The sequence below is a fragment of the Sinocyclocheilus rhinocerous genome, unplaced genomic scaffold, assembly GCF_001515625.1.
Source record: "Sinocyclocheilus rhinocerous isolate Xijiao unplaced genomic scaffold, SAMN03320098_v1.1 scaffold4545, whole genome shotgun sequence".
NCBI classification, from domain to species: Eukaryota; Metazoa; Chordata; class Actinopteri; order Cypriniformes; family Cyprinidae; genus Sinocyclocheilus; species Sinocyclocheilus rhinocerous.
This window is the reverse complement of record NW_015635030.1, coordinates 69,498-80,600: the sequence shown is the minus strand read 5'-3', so window position 1 is coordinate 80,600 and position 11,103 is coordinate 69,498. Positions and strand designations below refer to the sequence as shown.

The 11,103-nt window shown below is 34.5% G+C and overlaps 1 protein-coding gene across 2 annotated transcripts in view; it reads right to left on the bottom strand.

Moving 5' to 3' along the window:
* Positions 1 to 10,234, bottom strand: part of LOC107746195 (integral membrane protein DGCR2/IDD-like) — a 13,743-nt gene extending 3,509 nt beyond the window's left edge. The window contains exons 1-8 of one of the 2 annotated variants that reach the window (XM_016560308.1): positions 9,834 to 10,233; positions 5,955 to 5,987; positions 5,574 to 5,696; positions 3,499 to 3,585; positions 2,474 to 2,684; positions 2,322 to 2,398; positions 701 to 883; positions 404 to 607 (exon numbers count right to left, since the gene is read on the bottom strand). In XM_016560308.1, coding sequence (XP_016415794.1) covers positions 404 to 607; positions 701 to 883; positions 2,322 to 2,398; positions 2,474 to 2,684; positions 3,499 to 3,585; positions 5,574 to 5,696; positions 5,955 to 5,987; positions 9,834 to 9,909 — 994 coding nt within the window. In that variant the 5' untranslated portion in view covers positions 9,910 to 10,233. Of the gene's footprint in view, positions 1 to 403; positions 608 to 700; positions 884 to 2,321; positions 2,399 to 2,473; positions 2,685 to 3,498; positions 3,586 to 5,573; positions 5,697 to 5,954; positions 5,988 to 9,833 lie in introns of both variants that reach the window. The other variant, XM_016560309.1, reaches the window with a different exon arrangement.
* Between the last annotated feature and the right edge of the window lie 869 nt (positions 10,235 to 11,103).

Here is an 11,103-nt window from a genome sequence, read left to right as displayed (position 1 = left end):
TGTGTGTGTGTGTGTGTGTGTGTGTGTAAAAAGTGCTGTTCAATTAATAATCTAAAAAACAAATACATTTTATGCTAGAATTTATATAAAAATGTCTACTTGTAAATTTTGTCTGTCTATTAAAATAATGGTAGTTTGCCAGTCCACACATATCAAGAGAATCTAGCTTTACAATAAGAGAAAGCAGAGTAGCGCCACGTAGTGGTGAGACTTGGGCACTTCACTCCACAAACATGGGGGCAAAATCACATATGGTGCACATTTAAAGATCTATCTTCATTTAAATACACCTAAATAATAAATGATCTGTCCCCTAACCTTCAACTGTAATACAGGCATTAAATTCAAGCACACACAACTGGCATGCAGTTCACACTGTGATTTGGAGAGATCATGAATGTACCGGGATCCAAGCAGGTGAACTTGCAACACTCTTTAGGGTCCTTGCGGAAATGCTGGCAGCCCTGCGGGCGCTCACACAAGGCGGCCACACACATCTCCGGCTCTCCTTCGTGGCACGTGCAGCTCAGACACGGGTCGTCCCCTTTAGGTGTGAAATAATAGCCCTCGGTCACCACGTTGTCTTTGATGTCCACACACGTTTGTCCTGGTGAAGAAACCGGTCAGATTGACATCAATACAGTAGTACTAACAGAATGCTAGCAAACAGGGCCTTCTGTTAATACGCTGCTGGACGTACTTCTCTTGCAGAGGAAGGGGAATTTTTTGTAGCAGTTTTCGGCGTGCCAGCTGTGCAAGCCCCGCTCATTCATGCTCTTGATCTGAAAACGCTGCAGCTGGGCACAGAATACATTATCCTGGGTGGGGTTCGCCTCGCCGAAATTAGCCAGACCCTCCGGAGGCAAAAACACCTGCATGGATCCTGTGAGGAACAGACAGACGGATGAGAGTCGCCATTTTTGGGAACAGTTCCAAACGCCAACAGATGTGGAAAAAAAAGAGGATTTTCTTCATAAGTTAAAGAAATAGTTTAGCCAAAAAATAAAATTCTGTCATAGTTTACTCACCCTCAAATGTCATTTGAAATCAGTGTTGTTATTTTTAGAACTAAAACTATTAAATGTCATGTACGTTAAAATTTAACCCTAAACTTAAATGAAAATGATAAATGTTGCTTTGGTAACTGTAAGTTGAAAGTAAGTTAAAATTTAAATTATTAAAATTACTACAATTCAAATAATAAATTAAAGCACATATTAATACTTATTTATAAAAATAATAAAAATTACTTTAAAAAAAAAAAAAAAAAAAAAAGACAAAATTGATAAATCAAATAAAACTAAATCAATAAAAAATCACTTTAAAAAATGACAAAATTACCTAAACCAAATAATACTAAATTAAAATGAAAACTGAAAAATATAAAATATAAAATAAAAGCCAACTATACAATGACTGAAAGTAAAATAAAAACAAAGCTAAACAGAATTATAAAAAAACTAATGAAAATGACAAATATACATATATTACTAAAATATAAAATAAAGAAAGCTAATTTAAAATGTTAATATATACTTGAAATGTAAATAAAATCATAAAAAATTCAGATGAAAATTATTTGTTGAAATCATCAGAGTACATTACAGAAATAGTGATGTTTGATTTTTCCAATGAATCAACCGATTCATTTCACAAAACCTTGTTTTAAAGTGATCTGGTTATTGAGCTCACTGATTCACAATTAACAGCCTACTGGACCATTTTCTGTGAATAGCAACTTAAATTTCATTCTGTTCTTCACACTAAGTTATGGTAAGACTTCATAAGACTTGAAATACAGCACACAAGTCTTTAGGACCACTTTTTTTTGTTGTTTTTTTTAATTGTGCTGTGTAACAGCTCTGGCCCTCATTCTCTTTCATTACAATGAAAACAGAGGCAAAGTTATTTTTGTTTGACATGAGGGTGAGTTTTTCAGTTCCCTGTATTTCTTAAAATTAGGGATGTAACGATTAAGCGCGAGCCGGTTGAAAATCGATTCAAATATGTGACGATTCAAATCGGTTGAGATGCTAAACAAATTGCGATTCAGTTAGGGGTAGGAGTTTATATGAATGTATGTCTGAGGGGAACTTACTGTCTTTAGAAAATATGGAAGTGCTATATTAGTATATTATTATAGTGTTATATTTCAGTTTCACAAAGAAACGTGCAGCATTTTGTCCAAGCAATAATAAAAGGACACATTTCATTTATAATTTGTCTTAAATCTCATTTTGTAAAAAAAAAAAAGTGAATCGAATCGTGAGTTGATCGAATCGTTACATCCCTACTTAAAATAATTTGAGATAAAAACCAACCTTTATATGCCACTTCCCAACGGCCCTCGAGCGAATGATTCTGGTTGGTAATCACATACTGATATCCCACCCAGAACCTGCAACGACAGAGAACATCCACAGCGTTGAGAACTTAAAACTGTAAAACCTCATCTCTTCCTCAGAAAACTCACTTGCACTGGTCCTTTCGCTCGCACACTTTCTCGTCGAAGTCCACCTCGATCTTGAGGATGAACTGCAGCTCTTCATTGGTGCCGAACGTCGCGAGAGAGCCGTTGACCTTCTGACAGGTTTCCACCGCCTGCCAGTAGTTCTCGCTCCTCAGGTAGACTTTATAACAGCTGGCTGTTTTTTCATAGTGGTGCCAGCCGCTCGGACACTTCCCTGTGTTTGGAGCGGGAATTACATTATTTAAAAAACATCAATATTTCCACATAACTTCTAACACCCTACAGTTGTGTTCCATTATATTCATATTTATATATAAATGGCACCCTTTTATGTTCTCTTATGTTCCCCAAGGCTGCAATTATTTAATACAAAATAAAGTAAAAATTGTGAAATATTATTACAATTTATAATATCTATTTTCTAATATATTTTTAAATGTCGTGATGCAAAGGTGAATTTTCAGCATCATTACTCCAGTCTTCAGTGTCACATGATCCTTCAGAAATCATTCGAATATGCTGATTTGCTGCTCAAGAAACATTTCTTCTTATTATTAATGTTGAAAACAGTTTTGATGCCTAATATTTCTGTGAAAACTATGACCATATATATATATAACATAACATCATAAAATAAAATAACAAATAAAATGTTCAAAAGAATGGAATTTCTTTGAAATAGAAATCTTTTGAAACTTTTAACCAATTTAATGCATCCTTGGCGAATAACCGTATGAATTTCTTAAAAGAACTGATTCCAAACATTTGAACAGTAGTGTATATAATATACTGATCTATCTCTAGTGTAATAAAAACAACAATAAAAATAATAATAATTATTATTATTAAAATGTGCCCTCCTGCTGCACAGGTTAAGCTCTTATTTGTGTATGTGATTTTGTACATTTATTTGATTAGTTTTTTTTGTATTGTTTTTATGTGATTGCTAAGGGAAATATTGACATAGTAATGCAAAAACAGCACATCTTCACAGCATATGTGTTTAAGGAGATCAGGAAGGGTCTTACTGTTGAAGCGCACTGGCTGAGCGACTCCCATGACGTCCTCCACCGGCTCAAAACCATTGCTGTAACGATACCGCTCCTCCTTTATTGCTGCAAGAGAGCGAAACAAGGAATATCAGAATGCAGCTTGAATGCAAAAACATTTTCTCTTAAATAAGGCCAAAATATACTAGGCTGAAGCATAAATCATCTGTGGAAATGATCTATATTTGTCTGGAAGGATAACATTCAATATGATGCTACAGGGTAGGTCATTAAAACATCTTTTCAACCAATCAGTCGATCCAGTTCACAAAACCGTCCCGAACGATTTGAACTCAGTGGCCTTATCCTCAAAAACTATGAACAAAACTATGACAGTTAAAGGAATATATGACCTAGACTAGCTAGATTACCTATGCACTCACAGGTGTTTGTTTTTTTTTGAGCTTACAAAATAATATTATTATTTATTTATTTTTTTTTAAATCATGTTGTTTAGGTCTATAAAGTTCATGGTTATATTATATGTATTAAAATTAATAATAAATGTTATTAAAAAAAATTTTTTTTTACTAATAATACATTTATATATTTTTATTTAAAATAGAAATATTTTGTAACATTATAAATGACTGTACTGATACTTTTGATCAATTTAATGCATCCTTGCTGAATAAAATAATTGATTTCTTTCAAGACCATTTTAGTACTTTGTCCACACTTGATGTCCGATGTAAAATCTGTGCCCTGAACCAAAAGCAGCTGAGTATCTCTGGTGGCTGTGTAAGTTAAACAATGTGCTTTTAAGAAAGTCATGACTCTGAAACACTAATCCACAGCAAACAGAAGGGAAACAGAGTGGCAGCAGGTCTGCTAAGATAAAAACAGAGTTTCTAAGAATTATTAAACCACTTCCTCATTTCCTAAGAGAAGGAGCACTAAATCCGAAAACGAAGAAGATTGTAGACCAATCAAGAAATGAGCCAACAACTCCTGAGAACATCGACTCGATTACAACGATATCAAAAAAGAGCAGTGCAAATAATACAAGCATTAAATGAGTACGTAACCCTGCAGTGCTTTCTGTCTAATAATGATTACAACTGCAGTAAGCATGGCAGGGGTTAGACAAGAGTTCAGCAGACAGTAGTTATTTTTTAGACTTTTGATGATATTTAATCCTGATATTTATGCATTTGCTCTGAAATGGCTTAAAATGTGATATTTTTTCAGTCAGAAGAAATGTCATCTTTAACAAACAGTCAGTGTTGGCAAATTGCTCCATAACATTTAATGCAAGAACTAAAATACAGTAAAAAAAAAGAAAAAAAAAAAAGCAATAACAAGAACTAATAAAATACAAAAACTATAAAAATAAAATAAACATGTAATAAACAATAAAAATGTTTTTCTATCACCAGCAAATTCCCTATGAACAAATATATTGTGAATATTCAACATATCACACATTCAACATATAAGTCCCATTGGACAAAGTATAAGAAATATGAAACGGCACCTTGCCGAAATGGACTTATTTTATCTCCTGCTACTGAAAGTGTCACTGAAGACTGCTAAACACATCATAAATCAAAGGAAGAGATATGAAGACCAATCAGTTGATAAAAACCGGCAAGATTCAAACAATCACATCACCACCTCAAAAAACCTAAAATATCCCAGACTACAGGTCTACATACAACCGCTTCCTGATTATCTGGCAACACCACCAAAACAAAGCCAATAATCCTCAGTGGGTTATTTTCTCTTGCATTCATGTGCTCGGGGTGTGATTCTGATCAGCAGTGCTTGAAGGAGCTACGAGACACAGATCACATGCTCAGTAAATCCGCTCTGTAATTCCGGTTATCCCATCCAGGAATCAGACTCAGAGCACCGTGTCTCACTCCAGGGTTAAGACACAGAAACGACAGCACACAAAATCCAGGGTGCCAAGCACTGGCAAAATGACAAGACAAAACCCAATAAGCGGAAGTGAAAGCGTTCCTCATGTGGACGTAAGCATGAGCGTGTTTTTAAAGTGCATTGCACAAGAATGTGGCTGTGTGTGTGTGAGAGAGAGTGTGTGAACTTACTAGGGCAATCTATCTCATCGCTTTTGTCCTCACAGGCCGTCCATCCATCGCACTGCCAGGACAGAGGGATGCACTGCATTTTTCCGCTCCGGCAGGTAAACTGGCCAGGACTGCAGCGCTGATCTGAAACACAGACAATACACTGTTGAAGGTTGTCTCTTTCTAGATTAGTTTCACTCAGAGACTCCATTATCTGTGATTAGAATTGAACATGATTTATTACGCAACAGGAAAAGTCTCAGAATTTAGATTAACAGCCATTCAACAGCATCTAGGGACATCAGTGTCAATGTCAGGCTTAGCCAAATAAGACTCAAACAGGGTCAAAGTGGCTGGTAACGCTCAAGATCATTTGTAAGAATGCCAAGGATCGCAGCTTACCTGGCAACAGTCTGGCCAGAGCGAGCCGTGGACCTGCGGGGGGAGAGGCAGATTTAGTGATTTCAGCAATATAACATTACCTAATCTCTGAAAGGCTCAAGGGACAATCTGTCTCCTGGTTAGCAGGGTATAAATAACAATAGATAGCACAGATACATCTACATTTGCAAACAAAAGTCAATGTAAGTGACCAGAAAGCTCTAACGCATTTATTTTGTTCAAATGTGATCTTGCAAAGGCCCTAAAAATGTGAAATTATATCTTGCTTCAAGAAAGCAAAGCCTTAGGACCATTAAAAATGTAGACAAAACACATATTCTTATTAATGCTCAGGAAAAAGTATAATGAAGTAAAATAATAAATACATTAAGTCAGTGTTTCCCAACCGGGGTGCCGTCTGTCGAGAGCAGGGGTGCCGTGTAAAAAATCCTTTTTTAATATTTTTAAATTGCTAAAATGTTCAAAAAAGCATCTATTATATAATATCCATTTCTAAATACATTTATATTTATCATTATTATAAAATACTACTAATTATAATTACATTAATATTATACATTTTAAAGTATATATAATTCAGTTATATTTGTTTACATGTGTATAAAATAACAATCATATTAATAAAAAAACATACCAAAACTAACAATTTATTAAACAAGAATAAGAATAACAAATAAGAATAAAATTATGTATTTTTTTGAATAATTTATTACATTTATATTATACATTATATTTAATAAAAACAATAACAAAATATATTAAATAATGTATATATAATTTATTGATTACATATACAGTATCATTATTATTAGCAAATATATATATTTTTTACATTTAATATAAATTTAATCAATTACTTATGCCCATGTGTGTGTGTGTGGTCCAGGTTTTCCCAATTTTGGATAGTAAAACCTGAAATATTTTACATTGTGGGGACAAAATGCCTGTCCCCATGTGCAAATGTTTTTTTTTTTTATGTAAAAAATGCAGAATGTTTTCTAGTTTTTACAGCATAAAAATCATTATGTCTATGGAGAGTCCTCATAAAACACAAAACCCTCAACATCTCTCTGTGTGTATCATTTTATACAGCTATATACTTAAACTTAAAAGCCATCTAATATTATAAATAAATTAATTTCTGTTATCAGTTAGCAAACACCCAATTAGCTTGATCCTCCAATCCACTAAACAATCTCTTAAGATGAAGCATCCTACAGACATACTAATTACATTTTTAAAAAAGAGCTTCTTGGGAGGTCCAGACATTCAGACGTTCAGTCAATCACCTGTGCAACCCTTGAGTCTAAAGTTATCCTTAAACAAACACACCGACATTGAGATGCCTTCAGAAGAGCAGTGTGTTCTCTACTATGGATGGATTACTAGAAGCAGATCTGCACCACATTCACCGCTGTAGACAGTAAGACCATTGTGAACAGCTGAACAACTGTTTGACTGGTAAAATCCTTCTCGTCCCTGTGTCCATAAGTTCTAGTGATCACCAAAATATTATGAATAACCCATTTGGGTAGTTGACAAAAAGATAAAACCTTTTCAACATTAAGATTTTAGGTTCAAATGTACAAGAAGAGGAATATACATGGTTCACTGCCCTACTATTTTGCACATGGGTTTTGCATGCATCAATTTGAGTTTGTTATGTAGTAAAAAGTCTTCTGGGTCAGTAGTAAAGATATGCAAGAGCCTCCTTTAATGTTAACATCACAGCGATCATGTTAATATTATGCACTTTTAACAAGAGCACACACTGAGATTAAACACCAGCTGTGGGTTTATTCGATGAGATTCAACATGGAGACAGACCAAACCTTCCTGTCCCCGAAAATAAGTGCAGACCGAGCACATAACCTGGGCTTAATTAAACACAGAAAAGCACATAACAGGCCATTAACCTAAATACTGTCCTATTTATTTGATCCGCTGGGTTTCCATGCATCACCTTGTATCTACAGGATTAATAAACCTCCCATCTAACAGAGGAACATCAGAACAGAGACCTAGCGCTTAGATGTTTCTCCATCCAGAGCGTTCTGTTTGATCTGTCTGCTCCCGTATTGAACTGTGGCCTACCAGAAACACTAGATTGACTGCAAATGGCTGGCATGTATGGCAAGTTAATTGAACATTTACATTTATTCCTTAAAACCTAGAAGCATCTATTTTACTGTACTAACATGTTTTTTTATTACTAAAATTCCAATAGTCACTGTTTTCTTCAACTAAAATCTTTCAGTTCCACTAGCAACCATTCATTACATACTAGTATTTGTTTCATTGCTACTAGTCACTAACTCAACAGTGACAAGTAAAAATTCCATTGCTTTTTGTCATTTATTGTATGGGAATCTGTGGTCATATCAACTATTCACTTCCAACTAGAATTACAATAGTTACTAATACAAATTTCAGTTTTAATATATCACTTATTTAGGGAGTTTACACAACACCATTTTCAACTAAAAACAGAATGTTTTTATGCATTTTGGCCATTCATTTACACAACAATGGTTTTGAGGGCCTGAAAATGCAAACTTTTGAAAACAGGTTTCAAAGCGCACGTTTTTTTAACATTATACTGTTACAAACTCCGTGCATTTTTAGGTGTTTTTGTGGATCTGTGTAAATGGGGATTGTTTCGACAAGGTTGTGGTCTGTACGCGTAAGGAAAACTTTTCCGTTTTTAAAACATCGTTGACGTGTAAACGCCCTTATTAGATATTAGAACCCATTTCTGAGACCCTAGTATCTAATGTTACTAATAACGCTTCTTATTCTACTAATTTTTTTTCTCATATGTCAGAATGGCTGCTGTATGGTGTGTATAGCAGTGTTGATTCCAGAAGTATTTTTTTCATTCAATTTTTCCATAGCGATTTAAAAAAAAAGTTTTGTTAGTTATAAGCCATGGTGAACCAAACCAACAAGCTACAAGGTGAATCACAACATTGATTTGAAGCAAAAAGACAAAGTTACAAGACAGCTTAACAGCTTTAAGCATTGCAAATGACAATCAAATTGATAATCAAAAAAATAAAAACAATGGAGAAATCAAAAACTTTTGACAAAGATACTGATATATATATATATATATATAGTTCTTTAGGCGCCATTGTTTCTCTCATTGGTGCAGATTTCTTTGCAGTATCATGGAAAATTTAGTTTTTCTACTCTGTTAAACTTATTTTAAAAACAAGTTGAAATAATGTGGGCTGATGGCTTCAACAAAAGCATATTCCATCAGTTAACAAATCAGTGGGTTTGTTAAGTTTTTTAAGATATTGTTAAAAATCAATTTCCCTATTGAGAAAATGAATGGGATTTTTTCTTCTGTTGCGCACCACTGGGACAGATATCCATAAAGTACCAGGACTTGTAAAACTGGAACAGGTACCAGCAATAACTAGTTGAAAGTAAATAATTGGGTTCACCACAGATTTGCAATTTGATACAAGTAACAATTGAATAGATTGGTATAGTATCTAGAAGCAAAGGAAAAAATAAGTAATGAATAACAAACGTATATTATGCAGTTAAGGAATAAATATTAAACAGCTTGCCACATGGTATGTAATGTAAAAGGCTTAAAGCTAGTAACATAGATACTATGTAGCTTTCAGGATTAAATGTTAAAGCAGCTTGCCATATGGAATGCACTAAAAAGGCGTAAAACTTCAGACATTATGCACAATAATAAATGATAACACAGTGGTAGTTAAAGGCCCTGACGGCCTGCGAAAGAGCCTCTGCAGCTCAGCGCCTGTTCATCCCCCTCATGACCGAAAATAAGCAGAGCAGCAAGCCTTCACCAGCCCAGACTGCAGCAAACACAAGCACTGATTAAAGCAACACCTTTACCTGTCCGTGACGGATCTGTTACTGTCAGAATGAAGAGGAGAAGCACAAAACCACCGCTGTCAGCCTTCGGCCACATTTATCCTCCATTCATAGTGTCTTACACCTGAGAAAATGTGCGAGAGAAAATGCAGTTAAAGCACCAGCCGCCGATGTTGAGAAATAAATCGCAACGAACAGCCGATTCCGCTTTCTGTGTGTATTCCGTCGATCAGAAACAAGCTTCGACACTCGGATGTGTTTATTTCAGTTGGCTAGGGTCGGGATGTAGTGTCATATTCCAGGGCTGTTTCCTCTGGCTCGGTATACGGGCTTAGCACGGATATAAAACAAGATGGCTCCGCCACCGTCCCATCAAAACAATCTCAAGCAAGTCTGTTCTCCAGCCCACAGACTGGAGGAGGAGGCGCTTAATCAAGCCCTCATAATAACACATGCACGACAATTCCCTCATCATGTCTCACTGTTCACACGGATGTTTTATGGAATATTTCTAAAGCGTTTTGAGCGCGTTTGTTTTGTAGCCAGTCACATGATTGTTTAAATGAATATATATTAATTTATTTAACACTACTGTTCAAAAGTTTGGGGCCAGTAATTTTTTTGTATTTTTTTAAGGAAATTAATAAATTTATTTTGCATTAAATTGGTCAAAAGTGACGGTAAAGACATTGCATTTCTGTTCTATTTCAAAACATATGCTGTTTTTAACTTTCTATTAATCAAAGAATCCTGAAAAAAACAATATCAATATATTACAATATATACAATATCAAAATATCAATATTTTTTCAAAAAAACAAAAGTAACCAGCACAACTGTTTTCAACATTGATAATAGAAATGCTTCTTGAGCACCAAATCAGCACAATATTACTATTTTTGTTGTATATTTGATCAAGTAAATGCAGCCTTGGTGAAGAGACTTCTTTCAAAATACTTAAAAAATTACCAACCCCAAACTTATAGAAAAATATACAAATGAAACGAAGTTTAGCCACTCGATTTTTCAAAGTTGTAAATAAGTTGCTTTTTTAACGAGAAAATAGTACTTAAGTATTTCAAAATTTCATGTTTAATTCAATGTGTTCCACTCCTTTGTAAATATTTGTGAATTTTACTAGCAATTTCTAAGTGAAAATTGTTTCAAAGTAAATCCTACACCATTTTTTCCCTAGTGTAATGTCTTGCAACAAGCTATTCAATTCATTTACACAAATGGAGCAAAGCTTGTCACACACTATGTGTTAAATTGTCACAGTGGGAACCTTGAT